The 16,986-nt window shown below is 41.9% G+C and overlaps 2 protein-coding genes across 2 annotated transcripts; both read right to left on the bottom strand.

Annotated features, from left to right (window-relative positions):
- Positions 1–3,175: 3,175 nt before the first annotated feature.
- EAE98_010491 (uncharacterized protein) lies at positions 3,176–5,994 on the bottom strand (the record flags this gene model as incomplete). The annotated part of the gene is made up of 7 exons (XM_038958112.1): positions 3,176–4,491; positions 4,567–4,929; positions 4,983–5,161; positions 5,214–5,378; positions 5,433–5,697; positions 5,761–5,827; positions 5,890–5,994. The coding sequence occupies 7 exons, from the start codon at positions 5,992–5,994 to the stop codon at positions 3,176–3,178; spliced, it is 2,460 nt and encodes an 819-aa protein (XP_038805472.1).
- A 7,605-nt stretch (positions 5,995–13,599) lies between these two features.
- EAE98_010490 (uncharacterized protein) lies at positions 13,600–15,612 on the bottom strand (the record flags this gene model as incomplete). The annotated part of the gene is made up of 1 exon (XM_038958111.1): positions 13,600–15,612. The coding sequence occupies one exon, from the start codon at positions 15,610–15,612 to the stop codon at positions 13,600–13,602; it is 2,013 nt and encodes a 670-aa protein (XP_038805471.1).
- Between the last annotated feature and the right edge of the window lie 1,374 nt (positions 15,613–16,986).

Here is a 16,986-nt window from a genome sequence, read left to right as displayed (position 1 = left end):
CAAGTAAAAAGCAGCATCAACAAAGATTAAATATAAACCAAACCTTATTTGTCATTAGTGTATCTATAATTACCACTTGGTCGAGCAGTAATAATAATAAGCTGTTCACTATGAAGAGGTCGTGAATCGCGAAAAGATGCCCAGGTGATGGGAAGGGGATTTTCGGTTTTCAAAGAGAGTGACGATAGAATTAAAAAAAAAGTTGACGAGTTTTGTGAGAAGTGACGTAAATGAATAAACTTCGATCCCTCGGTTAAGGTACGTTATATGACCATTTCAAGATTAGTTTTCTATTGCTGCTTTTAAATCATGAATACTAGGTATACATGTGTACATCACATCGCACGTCTTACACCGAGCACTACCTCATCTCTTCGCCTTCTCCGATATTTCATGGACTTTGGCATGCCTTGAATCTTTTATCCCCGATTTCTCTGTGTCAAGATGATATAAAACTCTGACACGGCTGAAGATCGAGAATCAAAAGGAATGTGCTGATTGATTATCAAACAACATCTTTTTCGCTTGCACAGTATTGTCCACCTGTGTGTATGATAATCCCTTTCCTTCCCAAAGTGGTAACATGGAGATTTCACGCAGGTGTCAAGCAAGCAGATGCCAGTTGTACATTGTTCCTGAGTCAATAGTTGCCAAGGAAGTTTGATGTGTAGGGCAGGTAGAGTGAGTGTATGATTAGATGAGACTCACGAGAGCATAGAACACAATCTCGCAATTACTACCTACTGCTAAACACCCGATACTTCGCAAGTATACCTAAGTGAATTCTCACATAGTCTTGATAAGGCTTTGATCAATCGACATTCAATATCTTCAATACTAACATGTTTCTCATGTAAACCCTTTTTTCAATTAAACTTTTTGAATGAATTGATCCATTTCGCAACTTGAGACGACAATACTTGCTCAGATTGTTTGAAGTAACCTTTGCTATCGAGGTAGCTGGAGGCTTAGCCATAGTATGGAAACTTAAATTCCATCGAGTAAGGATAGCTTGATTTCACCACAATTCACCACACTTCACTTCACTTCACTCACTTCACTTCAATCCATCGTATAATATCTCTTTCCAATAATCTTCTCCTTCAGTATCACATCTCAAAATACCCCTATTTCGTCTTCCGAGCCTATCAAAATCAATGATCTCTATTGAAACATTTCTTCCTTCAATGCGAATACTAACATGACTCAAAGACAGATAGACTCAAAGACAGATAGATTCACTAGGTAACAATAAGTATTTACATCCAGATTTTAAAGTCACTATGTACGAAGTCCTAACGTTTGAGTTGAGCTGACCTTTTGCATATGGGGAATTCCCAAAGCATCAAACTCTCTAAACTCTCCACCTATCAAGTATATATCGAGGCTTAGCTAATTAACTTAATACCATCGGCATTCTCCTCGTCATAACTTCCGCGATTCGAAAATCAACATGCGAAGATCCGCTATACATCCGCTCGGTGCCGGTATTCATTTTGGACTAGGTTCTTGTCTTTCGTATAATGTACCTAGTGCTGTGTATATTATTTTTTCGCAAGCTTCACCTATACCGAGACACTCCTGCTAACCTTACAAAATAAAGTAAGGAGGTAAGGTACTAAGATCTGACAATGTAGGTACTAAGTAGGTCACGCACCTCCCGGTCAAATCCCCGCGCCGTCTTGCCCCCAAGTTTGATCTAACCTACCGGTACCTAGTACATACTAGGTATTTACATTCTACCCATCGCCCCCCGATAACGCTCATAACGCGGGGTAAATCTGTCAATCACAAAATCTATTCGCTTCCTCTCGAGTCTAAAATCCTGATGCTCCAAACGCCCCTCCCCCTCTGTCAAATCACGCACCGTGTTTTCTCTGTTGGAAAAAAAAATAAACTACTAAAAGAGGGAACTCCATCGGTCCGATTCCCACCCTTTCTTTCAAAAGAACCCTAAACCTTTAGCACGTGCTCATCTAAGGTTATCATCCACACTATCGTAAATATCCCCAGCATTTCACTTTGCAGCCCCCATTTTGTGGGGGACGGCTACATCCTTCCACCATGTCCACTGTGCAGTCAAAGTAAAAGTGTAAAATACGCACGTATCTAACTCGTATAGGTAATTAGGTGGACAATTTGCAAAAGCATGTCAGAAGTGGGATGAGTGTTCGTGTTTTAGTGGAATCTCGGGTTGAATGGAGGGGCAATTTATTTTTCCGAACTGGAACGTTTGGGGCGGGAGGGAGAAGAGGTCACTCACTGGTGAGGCTCTTGGGCACCCATTTTGAGCCATTGTACGTACTCTTTACGAAGAACTCGGATCATGATTTCCGGAAAGTCAATCGATCGTGCTATGCGGATCGTGTCATTTGCTCCATATAGGTTGTAATTGAGAATCGATGGGTGTAGCTGGCGAGGGAGGCGAGGGAGGCTCGGAGGTCAGAACTTCGCACGGTCGAACATTTCATGAATCAAATCTTGGACATACATTGGAAATCTTTTCTTCACAGATTTGTTGCATAATTCATGATTTCAAACTAGGTAGTGATTGATAAGTTACATCTACCAAGAAAAGCAAGGGGCAACCATGTTTCCGAAGCGTCCGAAAAAGGGTAATAATTCCAGGCTCTCACAGTTAAAAGTAACACTCAAGATGAACTCGGTGCTTGGAAGACATATTTGTATTAAACGTCGCTTTTGCACCTAGAGTGTGATGTGATCGCGAGCACGGAAATTTCCTCCGCCTCCAATTTTGCTCACTAGATATAAAAGATTCCCGTCGTGAGATATCGCCGTAATGTAACCTACACCCAGAAACTCCCCATCTCATTCCCCCACCCATTTAACCTTCATATGCCCCTCAATGGTACTGTACGTAACTCCGGTACTCTCAATCGCAATGCAATGCTCTCAATTCCTTGTACATTCTTTTACTTTTGAGCCTGTCTTTTCATCCTCGTAAATGTCTTAATTCCTTTCTTTGGTCGTCTCTCCTTGGCCCGTGTGGATGTTCCTCCTCCTTTTATTCATCTCCATGATTTCGTACCAGGTAATTCAACCAAGCAAGCATGATGTGACAAAGTATCAATTCTTCAACCACGTGAGATGGTTATATTCATGTCTTGGAAAATAAACACGGGCGCGCATAATGTATCGTGTGCCAGGTTTATTTTCAACCCTGTCCACCTCCCAAGAAAAAGTCCAGTTCGCTTGGTCCACCTCTTTGTTGTTCATTTTCTGCAAGTTGTTCCAACAAGCTTAGGAAGGGATCTTTCTCCTCTCCACTTGTTCCTGTACTCCCATTATTTGACCTTCCTCCTGGTGTCATACCTTCTTCCCCCATCATACCACCATTTGTTCCGCCCATTCCTGGGAATGAAAAATTCCCACCATTACCCAGATGTGGCATACCAAACATTGGATCAAAATCTGATTCTTGCCCGTGATTCAAAGAGAGCGATGGAGAAAAAGTATATGGTTGCGATTGATTCTGACTGGGTGGCGAAAAGGGTATTTGTGGAAGTGTAGTCATTGAACTTCCTTGATTGGAATAAGATGCCGGATCGTGACCGAGTAGACCGTTTTGTGGCAGTGGCAATTGCTCAACCGATCTTCCATTCGGTGACATTAGAGGTCTTTCTTTTAGACTATTGGTAAGAGCACGTTTTCGTGCAGACGATGAAGATTTGCGTTTGGAAGTAACAGTAGTTGAATCATTCGAGCCATTCGAGCCTGTTCTCCCATTCATAGAACCATTCCTATTTGATTGTGTCGGCGCATAAAGGTCATGACCTTGATATGCTTCAGGATTGGGTGTCACAACATCCGCAAAACTGATATGAGCCCCATCAAAGTATTGGCCCAAATCACTATACCTATCGAAAAAGTCTTCCAGGTGAAAGACTGGACTAAAGCGCATTGGATTACTTCCAAGACTTTTCACTAGATCGGAATGACATCCATAGATAGTCTGTAGAGTTTCTCGTTGATGCTGAACTGAGGACCATGCATATCGAAGTTCGGAAAGTTGTTGCATCTCCCTGGAAAGGAAATCGGCGGAAGCGGAGAATACTTCGCCTTCACGGCCGCCTTTGTAATGTGTCCCATGAACATGGACAGTACCAGCGGTGCAAATACAGTATCCCACAAATGCGGGCCATTCTATCGATGCAGATTGCTTTCCGAGCTCTACCAATTCGGCGATTGCGTTTGCGTGAAGAAAACAAAGATTTGTGGCTTCAATTTGCCAAGATTGATGTTGACCGGTTCCAGCTAATTCGGCAAGGTCGATAGGAAGAAAGGGTCGATATATTAGACAATGTATAAGATGATAAATGAGTTTGCTGAGGACGAGAGTTGTACTGTCTGGTTGCCCAAAAAGTGTATCAACAGATGTAAAGACATCCTGTGTACCGCCTGCCCAAATATCTAAGTCTTGACGAATTTTCGAAAGGTTCGATAATGAGTGCCATGGAAAATGAGAGTCGCCTGTTTTGATAACATGATAGTCAGTATTCGCACAATAACTAATTGTCGAACAAAAATGATTGCTGCAAAACTTGCCTTTTACACCGCCAGCTGCGAGATAGCGGTTAGTAATTCCTAATATTCTCACAATATCTATGAGCATTCCAGTGCTTCCTTGGCTCTTCTTTCCATTACCGAAATGAAGATTTGAACCACTTTGGAAGAACTCTCCCTCGACGGGAAGAGCGGCTGGATTGGGTGACCAAGATGGTAATCGTAACACAATAGATTTATCGGCAATTAATGATGGTCGTTTTGATCCGCATGCTGTGAATCTGTCTATCAAATAACATGTCCAAAACAATCTTCTTCGTAATTCTCTCTCGACAGGACTAATTCGTATGTTCTGATCCAGTTCGCGATGGAGTTCTAGCGCAACAGCCATTCCAACGGCGTTCGCTATGTACAGTTAGCGAATTGTATATTGGTTGAAATTTATTGAAGGCATTTACCAAGCATCATGTATGCCTTCTTCCCTCTTCCAGATGCTGTATAAGAAATACCAAGAAGTAATAGAGCCTGCAAATTATCGATAGATGGTTCGTCAATATCTACTTCCGTTCTTGCTCGATGAGCATAATCTTCACTTAATCTCACTGCGGCAAAATAACCATTTGGATGGGAAGTATATCTTGAAGAAAGGTCAGTCAATCGTCATATGTAAACCAACAATTCTAACATACCTTGCGCTAACAGCGTAGATTGCATAAAGTAGATATGTTGGTATTTGGTTTGACTGAATTCGTTGTCTAATAGAAGTTTCGTCAAGTATATGATAAGATTTCCCATGGCATCGAACAAAGTAAGTATCCAAAAGGACATCTTGTTGAACTGATGGAGAGGGTTCGCTGAGAATACGTCAATTGAAAAGAAAAGTAGGAGTAAGGATAGGATTTAGATACCTTATGGGCGTTGGAGAATATACAGCCGATTCATCTGCAATATTTGAAGAGGTTGTCTCCAGATGAGGTCGTTTTGGTTTTGTATCTTCATGAGGACTTTCCACTTCACCCCCACCAGAACCAGAACCAGAACCAGAAGCACTCCCATCGTTGTTTGGAGAATTGGATTTTTTCTCATCTCTCAATTTTCGTTCCAATCCATCGACTCTCTTTAATAACGCTTCCAATACATCCGTCTTAGGTCCACGCTTCTTGGGGACAGCATCTGTTAAGAGAGAGAAACGTTAGGATTAAGTATTTCGAATTTCTTGAATGATATAAACCCCACCATAAATACAAGGGCATTGGAAGACTTGACAAGCTTCGCAAGTCGGTCGCAACCGATTGCACTTTATCTGGAAAAACTTTTAGTATCTCGGAAGAATTGCGCCTGAAGCTGAAGCACAGTAAAACCAACCTTCCTCTTTCTACAAGATTTACAATTCATTGATTCTCGTGGTTCGTTGCTCATACGTCGTGCTGGTAATCGTTCAATTCCAACTTGCGCTGGCCTTCCAGACATGGTATCCAAAGGAAATTCCAAGGCGACAAGAAAAGGCGAAAGAAGAAATTATTGTTGTACAGTAATAATAAGATTCGTCACATCATAAAGATTGGTCGAGACGCAATGCACAAAACATTACGAATGTGGTGGTTTTGGGGGGGGGGGGGAAGTATGCAAATAATTTCCGATTCAGACTTGGTCAAATGGATGATGTATTTATGTATGTACGTCGTATCCTCTCCGGATTTTGGATTGGTATTGGATGTTCGACGAATTCTCGGGTCGAAGGGAGCTTCCCAAAGTAATGGTAACCGTTATTCGTTCGCCAATTGCAAGTGTAATCCAATTACAGAGATGATCGGATAGTCATCGACCGAAATACTGCTCTCAGGGATAGATTCCAGGCTATTTTGGTTGGTCAGTTGACAAGTTGACGGTTGACGGTTGACGGTTGACGGTTGACGGTTGACGGTTGATATATTATGGTGGTAAGTTTGATGACGGTTTTCATTCAAGTATCAAGCAGTGGGAAAAGAAAGTATATAATTGGAATTAGACGTGGCGGCTCGTTGGTAATGTCAAATAATGGGCTAGGATTAGAAGTATGTGAGATGATTGGTATCGGTGAGTAAGAAAAGCCAGAGCTCAAAAGTACGGGAGCATGAGATGAGGGTTGTATGTTAAGGGTTAAGAACGAATGCGCCTGTCCCACCATGTCCTTGTCATTAGAGGAAGATGGGGGTGTGATCACTTGTTTGGAGATGCAGAAATATCGTACCTGGCAAGAAAGTAAAAAGATTCTCGAAGGAAAGCGAGGCACAACAGCAGTTTAGCAAAAGACAGGGGGATGTTCTGGATACTTTGGTAGGGAAGATTGCGGGGAGGTTGAAGCTAGAGAGAGAGAGAAAGCTGTTACGACCTAGGGATGGATGCATCCTCAGGGATTGTTAGTGCATTGGTGCAAATGATACCTAGGTGGTATTACAGTTTACCGTATATTGTCAAAAGATTTTTGGTAGAGGTGGTAGAGGAGGTCGTGGTTGGTAATGACGATGGCGGTGGTCATGACTATGATCTAATTCTTCATTTTGAATGTGCCGCTCTTCTTTCATTTCTATTCTCCCAAAGTTCCATCCATTCGTGCAGATATTCATGAAACAGGAAAATACGAAGGACAAATTTCATCAATGCATTATTGGACTCGATCCGGAATTCGGGTGAAGGTAAAAGCATAAGATGCGATGAGAGCGAAGGATAATTGTCGGGTACCTGAAAGTTTACTTTACTCTGTAGATACTAGATACCCAGTAGCTACATACCGAACATACTAGACACCACGATGATCATGAGTCTATCGAACTTTATGGCAAAGACGTGCAAATGCAGTAAATGCAGTGATGCAGTAGATGCAGTATCCCACGGACCATTTGCCATATTGGAGATCGTGGCTCCGATATATCAATTGAAAAACTGGGGTTGTGAGAAAAACAAAAACAACAACTGGTTCGCCGTCCTCGTTAACACACATGTCGTTTGCAAGCGCTCATTGCGCTGTACCTAACTAGTATTTTTAAACACCAGGAATCCTAGAAAAAGATCAGTCAGTCAGGAGTCAAGACTCAGGACTCAGTACTAAGTATACCGTGACAAAAATTCAAGGTAATGAGCTTACATCTCCACTCCTAATCCCCCGAGTCACCCCTCTCGGCCCTCTCCTTGTTTTCTTGTAAAATTCAATTAGATCAACCTTGGTCATTGATCTGCTGTCAAAGTGATATGTTACCATGGCCTGGCAGGGAAAGGATCAAGTGAACCAACCGATGTAAAGGGGGTAAATTGAGAAGGAAAGATTGAAGGGAAGTAAGTACAACCTTAGTTAGGGAAGAAAAAGTCACATCGCTTTTCTGCATAATTTGCGAGTCACCTACAACTCTCTCACATGAATACTAGGTACCTAACCCTCTTTCTGATTACTCCGTCGTTTTGGAACTGTGGCTGAGTTCGTACTATAATAATCTTTCCCTCGCTGAATCTCCCAATCTCAGACCTCTGCATTTCTGCCTTCACACTGCAACGGTACCGGCCGGTACTATTCTCATTTTCCTCGGTCTCCCACCTCATCACGTATTTACCTCCCCACAATTGAGACCCAAATCTGGAGTAGCTTCAAATTCATCCATTCTAGACGCTAGACGCTTGGTCGAATGACTTGTCCAAAATTCCTGTGATCCCCGAGGCTATCCCTCGTTATCCACAGAGGAGTAAACAAAACCCTCCTTCAAATCCATAACCCACAATGGCCATAACACTCAACCCACAACTTTACCTTTTGCTAATTCCTGGGGTTATTCCTGGACCCGAGTCCCCTTGAAAGTAGAATAAGAATTCACTTGGATGTATCATCTTGTTCAAATTCACACGGGAAGGTTATTCTTCGCGGATTTACGGTCCTGCCAAGCATATTTGAAGTTAAGCTCTATGTAAAGCTTCGTAGTTGATGACATTAAACCAATGATTGGGGCGCCTGCATTGTTAGATTGTGAAATGGTGAGACTGTGAACCTGTGGGACTGTAAAAACAAGACTTTGCCAACGGGTAGTGACTCTCGAGTTGAAATCCGCAAAGCTTCTAATTTCCCCCCTAGTCTCATCTTCAACGGCTTCGCTTCCGAAATCATCTTAGATCATCTCAATGCGCCAATGCGAGCCATGCTGACGAGGACTTTCATGGAGAAAAAAAACATGTCTTTATGGAGATTAAATGTTGAATGTAACCTCAAGTACCATTCATCCACCTTAAACCATCGATACTTCCGAGTCACTTCTTCAAATTGCCGACGACTAAACCAAACAGCAATGTTTCCTCCGAAGATTGAAGATGCAGGCCTCGGGAAATTTCCGTCATTCTGAAATGTCCGAGATATTAACGTTTTGAGAAGTTGCGAAATAATGTGAAATCTTATCTTCAACTCGAAATGGTATTCGAAAATATAGTAGATCACAGATCATCACGTCGTATTAAAGTTATCCCCTGGCCTACGATATACAACCATCAAATATGTGGATAGCGATACATCTCATCTAACATTCATCCATAATTGTGTGATTAAGTCGCGGGAAACCAGGTTGTGCATCGATCTTAATACTTGATTTATGCTTCAAATATATGATCTTAATTCCGTAAATTGTAACTTCACATCCAAACATATTCCAAATGTTGAAATTGAGTTGGGAAGAAATGCCGCATGGTAGGGAAGAGGAATAATATAAATTGAAATTACACTTTGGACTATTTGAAACAACTTCCCCGCAAAATGCAAAGCGCCACTCCACTACTACCCAGCATTGCAGATTCACAGCCTTTTGGACACACCACAAACACGTTTTTTGATTTATTACTGTGTGACCCTTTTTCAATGGTCTGTGTTCCCGAAGTGTCTGGGGTTCAGTGATTCAGTAACTCTCTCTGGGACAAAGTCGAGTCAGTTGAATGGTGCAGATACGAATCAACTACCGCGATTTGATTAATCGTGATACGAGGTGTGACATTATCCGCCTCGTCCCCTCTTGTGTAATCTTCATACCACGGATAAGGATGCTACTCAACTATCCGCTCGCAACTTTAACCTACACGATAGCATCACTCCCGAATCACTCCCGAAGATCTACATATTATGGGCCGATCCAAAGTATATCATAGAATCAAGGTGCCAAATAACCATCCCCCAGCACGCACGACGCTTCAAGGAGTAGCATCTCCGTCATGCAGGAGACATCCTCTAGTCCTCTGAGAAACCTAGCTCACCTCATCAGAGGCGCAAACGGTGCGTTTGAACATAGTACGCGTATGGGCATTCCATTATCCCCAAGGTCGTGACTCGTAGCTCAACAGTAACATATGTGTATGATGCTCCATGTAGCATTCGGATAACCTGCATCGGAAAGCATCGCTTTGGGTATTTCAGGGTCTGTCGTCTGAAGTTTCCTGATACAAATCGGGACACTACATCCGTGTACCTAGGTAAAAATGCATATCACATCTCTTTCACGCGCCAGAGATGCCCAACCTTCATGGTCTGCCATTTTTGTTTATCTCACATCACTAATCACATTGAGACGAGATACATGCAAATTCTCACTTGGAGGTACTCGAAAGAGTATGTCTAGACGACAGAGGATCAGAAGCGTGATCATGATCAACTACTCAGCTCCTCTTCTGTAACACTATCACTGAATGACCGAATCAGGCAGAATGGAAGACTTCATTCCGCTCATTACAACACTTTTGGTGACTCATCTACTACCTTCCCGACTCCCGAGCTCCCCAAGAACCAAGGAATATACATAGAGAAAGCGGACACACTATCAACCAAAAATGCCAAGTTACATGCTGGTGACTTTTCCAGCCATTTCGAGCAACACAAGAAAAAGCCTCTTCCGGGATTTTCATCTCTTCCTATACTGAAGTATCATACATAGAACTGAATCTTTCCATTCAGCTTAACATATGACAGGCGGCACTTGTATGAAATGGGCCCGACGTCCCGTATATTATGATTCGCACTCATTTCAATGATTGATTCAAACAAGAAAATGCCACGGTCGGTTCGGTCCGTCATCCTCTCTCCGCAGTGATTTGAACCCACTTCAACAATTCCGCTGAGAGAATTGCTGACATCACAAGTATACTTAACCTTACTGGCTTTTCCTCCTCTTCTTGTTTTTTTCTTTCTTTTCGACGAGGCCTCAAGAGATTTACACTTGGGATCCAAGCCATCGCCTTGAGTGTCGATTTGGTATCAATCTTCATCTTAAATTTCGTCAATAATTTATCAACTAAGGGTATATTCATTTATTCATTAATGGTCTCAGACAATTTACTTTTCCCACCAATCTCAGGTTAAGTACTTGCAGATTTTACAAATTAATAGAGCACCTTTTATTACATTTGCATACGCATGTCATCTTGGATAATACCCCATACTTCCCCAGATTTATGCACTTCGCGTGGCTTCAGCTATTGTCAAGGTCTTCTAAGGTTGTCTCAAATAATGTAGTTATTCCCTAATAGGGATGCGGTCTACATCTACCTGCCACTGACGAACCTTGTGATCAATATCTTACCACACATCTTTTACCACAGTATGATATTGTTTTGATAGCTGTAGTACAGTAAATATTAGTTTCTATATATGTACAACACTACCTAGGTGCTACGTATTTGATCGTCTGATAATACTTCAAAGGGTTCATGGATTTGGATTTCAGCCTCAAACCTTACGCTATTCCCATCTCACGTCTCCGTCCCTTGGGTCTTAACTCGGGATGAATTTGAGTTTTTACATGCGAAAGACCCCCAGGTCGTATTAGATGATTAGAGTGAAAGTACATTATCAACTGCCTCGTTCAGTTTCAATTTATCCTGCATTTGAGATACTTTGACAGGTATTTTTTACAAAGTTGATTAGGTTCACTGTCTCCTAGAACAATACCCTGCTGTCAGATTTATGCCTGACTTCCTGTGCCATGTGTCAAAGACAAATATTGATTCTTCGAGTCAAGTGACTGCGTCAATACTACCTTACTCATAATGTTGGCATTTGATCTCGAGTCGCTATGGGAGCGACGAAAGCTAGAAATGAAGGGCGAGGGAAGCCTATTGCCGCTTGTTTCCCCCTCAAGTTTTAAGCTGTCGCTCTGGTATTAAAATCTGTTGAACTCTGTACTTAGTAAAGAATGTCAAATAATGTGTTTTTCAAACCATGATTGTTCACATGACAGGAGTTGCATCAAGGTCGAGGAAAATTAAATGATGCTGATCATAAACCTAAGCGCAACATCGCCGGCCAGCTATCATGCGATGGCAATATTTGCTACTGTCGGAAAGTTGCAAAATTGCAAATGTAGAGAAACAAATGAGGTAGCCCAGTAGAGGCATATTTCTGAAATGATAAATCGCGAGCGAAGAGATTAATTTCGCCCTTGAACTTGACTTGATTTCTGTGTCCTATCCGTTTTTCCCCTTCACCTCCTGAGGTTCTTAATACGTCGAACACTCAAAATTTACTGGAGAGATGTCATTGCAATGATTCACAACTGAGCATTGTTAATGGTGTGATCTCTATAATTCACTCTTGATTCAAAACCTCGAATGACGGATCGATGCGCCTTTAAATTTCGTTCGATATCGTCATTTCCTGATACGTTACCGAAGTACTTCAACAATCAGAAAAAACCTTGCGTGTTTTTTGAAAAGTTTCTAGAGAATTATAGTCCTCAAATTCAAGAAGACCACCGATTGCGCACGTGTGATTAACTATGTTGGCCGTCGACTGAGCTCGACTCTTATTCCAGACACGAGCCTCATTCTCTCCCATTTGACCATAAGCTCGTTCTGCCTTTATGCCGTTCATTGCTATTACTGTTTTCAATAATTCCTGGGTGAGCAATGGCCAATTCCTAAATCAAGACGTCTCGGAATTTAAGGCGATGCACCCAAGTAGAAGAGTCTCAAAATTGATACAGTGCTTGATGAGCGGAAAGTGAAAGGAGAGATTTGAAATTGGGATGGTGGAATCTATTAAGAATTTTGGCACAATAGCTAGCCTTTATCATTTGTATCTTTTGAGGGCGAGAAAGGGATTCAAGAGAGTTGGCTTGTTAAGTCGGGGCGGAGGAGAGAGGGTGGAGGAGGGGCAGTGAAATTTCGAGACGATTATATTCCAAATTCGAAGATAATGGTTTGGAAAGGTAGATTGTGAATATTTGGAGACTTCCGAGTTCTAAAACTATTTCCAGACTGTCGAAGGTAAGAATATATTATGCACCAATTTGTTCCCTCGCAAAGCATTGAGTTTGAAAAATAGGTTGGGAGATTTACCCCGCTTTTCAATGGAAATCTTTCTGTCTGCTTTCCAAGCCGACGTGCAAATACTACAAGTATTTCAAGACTTAATTTTATAATCACCAGAGGAATTCGTGATGAAGTATCGGATGGCATGACAAAATGGGATGGGATGGGCGACAAAAAGCTCAAATATTAGAGACTTCAAAAATATCTCACAAGGTTCTGGCGGGGACAATACTGTAACTAGATTTGGATGGAGATAAAACGGATGTGTCTAAATGCGCAATAGATAAATTTGACCAACATCTATGAATTCAAGTAAGCGTGTAGTACAAGTAAAACCACGCAAGTGAGGTACTTAACATCCAAGTATACCTACCTAGTATTTGATAACATTGTGTCTTCCGCACTGTTGCACCTAATTGAAAGACTAAATTCCATAAAGTAAAAAGACAATGCAACCTTCAATTCCTAATCCTTAACCCTCAATCCTCAACCCTCAGTCCTCATTCTAAACATGATCCCGACTCTTTACACCTGAAAGTGCACAAATCCATAGCCTAATCAATGAAACCACCCCTACACTCAAGTCTCATCTACGTTTCCCTCGTTCGTATATTCGCGGTTTCGCCCCGCTGTATACCACTCATTAACGCCTGCCTCATTAAAAATAGAGAGAACACCACACCATGCACTGATATCATCACAAGCGCGTCGCTCTTACTTCCAGATTCATATACAGCCTACCCACAGGCAAATTCGCTCGCTTTCGAGAAATCAGTATAAACCTCTCCCACTTGCTAACCTAACAAAACTATATGGAACATTTTGTCCGACCAATAATCTTAGCGTCTCTACTGTTGTAAAGGCACTCGTATCAGCAACTCCATAAGCTGTCCATCCACATCCTTCTGCGACAGCCAATGGGTCTCCTTTCCTTGGCCCATGAGCAAGATCAACGAATACTTTTCCTTGTCCTCGAGAATCTCTTCCATTAAAGTATCTGAGAAGAGGTTGTACCAAATGAGTCTTCTCGGGTGGTAAAGCTGAGATTATCGCAAATGGAATGTCGGATTTCGTAACACTTTCCATTGAAGTGAAAGACTCGACACCCGCCGCCAAAGGACCATGTGCCTTAAACCCAATTGTATAGATTTTTCCAATATTCAGGCTCCTAAGTGCAAATATCACCGACGCGGCATCTTCCCCATTACTCGATAAAATAATAGCAGCTCGATCTTTATATGCCGAAGGTGCGAAATCACGTGTAAGAGTTGCACGAATACCTTTCCATGTCGCGTTATCCCCTATGAAAGTCGAAGATGGTCCTTCACCTCGTACAACAATAGTATCAACAGCACCAATAGTACGCGCTGCATCTGATAGCATAGGTATGTATGGTTGTGAAGATGGAAGAGGTGGATTGATATATGCGCCACCAAAATTAGGTTGTAAACAGAAAGCTTCGACGGACCCTTTGACACCTCGGTCTAATGATGCGAAATTATGTGGTAACCCTAATTCATTGAAACATTTCTCAAAGAAGGTTGCTTGGGGAGTGGTGCGGAAGGCCCCGATAGCGTAAATGTTTTTCTTTGGCAATTGACCCATGGTTGCTAGAGCACCATTAATCTCCGCGGCACTCATTTGACCTGGGGCCGCGACGATAGGGAGTAGAGGATGGGTGATAGGTGAAAAGACTGTATTGAGAGCACGAGATAACTGTCCAAGTTGTCCCATGTTGACGGCAGACAATGGAGGTCCATCAGGGTTGTTGGCTTTGATTTGAGAACGAAAGTACTCAAGTTCATAATTCTCAGACATAGAATTAATAATGGTAATCATCTTGACAATATCTCCATATTTTCGGCTCTCTTGGAAGATGTTTTGAGCCTGAAGCGATGGCCACTTGAATGTTCCGGAGAAGTCATGAAATGCCGAAATGATCCTACTATTTCCTCTTTGCTCAAACAATCTTTTTCTAATATCCTCTGGTAACCAAACCTCAACATCAATATATTCACACCCCCACTGTATCGCTCGGTAGAGATATTCGTAATAGAGTTCTGGGTTGTCCATGGGAAATCGACCATTTTCTCTCGTACATCTGGTCGTAAAAATTATGGGTAATTCTGTACGCTGCCTCAGTAGCATAACTTGTTCCCCAACGTAACTCAAGCTTGGTACAGAATTGAAGGTTCCATCAGTTAGACCTTCCTTTAGTAAATCGACGCGAATTTCTACTGCATCTGATCCAACTGAAAGAATATCCAAATTAGATAATGCCGTCCGAACATCTGGGAACGTGGTAGATATGAAATAAGTTCTCGGCTTCGTAATGAGTGCTTCATGATGACTGATTTGACCCAAAATGAATGCGATAAATCGTGAAAGATCTCTTCGGAAAAATGGTGTCTCTGTGTAAAGAAATTCATAATCTGTTGAAGCCGATAGATTTAAATCTGGTGGCATCCCCAAAGCCACACAGTGAGCATTAATAGCGACGATTAATGACCGATTTCGGGATTCAATATCACCCTTTGCATCACTTGCTGCTATTCCTATAACAGTTCCATGATCTTTTTCTCCAACATCCGAAAAGCTGGTGGCCATCCTATGTGGTTTCCCGAGTACATCCGCGAAAACAGGAACAATTCTATCTTGACCTTGCCCAAAAACAATTACAACTATCCTCTCATCTCCCATACCAGCTTTACTCCCATTAATAATTCCATTTGTGCTCTTCGGCCGCGTAGGCGTCGGAGACGATTGTTGCTGTTTGGTTGCCATAGATTCGCTGGAATTTGTAATTGACAGATTGGAGAATGTTTGAGGAAGTCCTTGTTGACCTTCAGAACTTCGGACGAAAGCGTCTTGACGAATAATTTTGCCGGTTGTTAGATTTGAAGTGGATGATGTTTTACCTGGGTAAACAGGCTTAAAGTATTTCCGACGGGTAAATGTTAATGAGGGACTATCGAAGGCGCAATATGAATGATAGCTTCGAGTATTAAGTTCGGAGTTGGCGATAGTTGAAGTTTGAAAGTGGAATTAATATCTTGTTTGCGATATTAATGTATGTATGTACCTCTGTAGGTATGTACAAGTCCAATAATCTCAAGGTTAGGATAAAATCGATTTCATACTAAATTTCTCTGTACTACATGGCAGCCCGTGATTTATATATAAAAGTGCGGGAGTGACAGTGATAGACATCCGAGTTGAAAGAGAAGGTAGAACTCTGGACCAACTGTGAGAGGAAAAGGTATGGGAGGTAAAATTGATATCGGATATTTCCATGCACTGTACTGCAATGTAATATTGAATCGAGATGTGGTGTGATTGCGATTGCTTATTCGTAGCTCGTGGGTTTGCTAGAAAATGTTCGAGAGGCTATCGAAATTTCGCCGAAGAGTTTTCGATTAAGTTTTGGAAGGGGGATGAAGGGGGGTGGTTTAGAAAGAAGGCTGATTGAAGTGATGAACTATTGGAAGAAGTTCATGCAACTGAGAATGAAGAGTGGTAAACGGAGTTATGATCTTGATAGGATTTTAGAGACAGGATTGATAGGGCGATGGCTTCGTTCACTCGTGTGTGTTGATACCGTTCTTTCTCTGCCAGCCTCTTGTTGTTTAGATTGAGATTGCCCTTCTGGTGTTGGTAGTGGCGTGTGTTTTTCCTTAATCCGTCGAGTAGCGAGTAATATTCAAGCCATTCTCATGCAATCTCATGCCAAGTTCGATGTGGAAAAAGAGAAAGAAATCTCGTCCTCGGATTGAACAGCAACGGTTATGGAAAAATAGAAAAGATAACAAACTCCCTCTCGGTGAAGATTGTTCCACCGACAAAGCAGCTTTGTTTAAAAGGAACCTTGCGACCCTGCATATAAATTTGAGGGCGATAGGTTTAGATGTGATGTTGAACTGGGGGGAAAAACTAAGGGGAATGCCAAAAGATGGGGAATTTGGAGAAGTGGAGGTAAAATTGGTCGGTAGCCAGGGGGTAATAATCTTCCGCCAATGATAATCCCGATAGGTAAGAAAATAGATGGATATCTCGTTTTTTATAGTTGTGGAAAAGGATTCAACAAATTAATCCCCGAACACTTTCCATTCAATATATTGCTTGTTTGTTTCTGTGAGGACGCATGGATTGATCAAAAGT

Source organism: Botrytis deweyae, assembly GCF_014898535.1.
Source record: "Botrytis deweyae strain B1 chromosome Unknown BDEW_037, whole genome shotgun sequence".
Classification (NCBI taxonomy): Eukaryota; Fungi; Ascomycota; class Leotiomycetes; order Helotiales; family Sclerotiniaceae; genus Botrytis; species Botrytis deweyae.
This window is presented reverse-complemented; position numbering and strand designations above follow the sequence as displayed.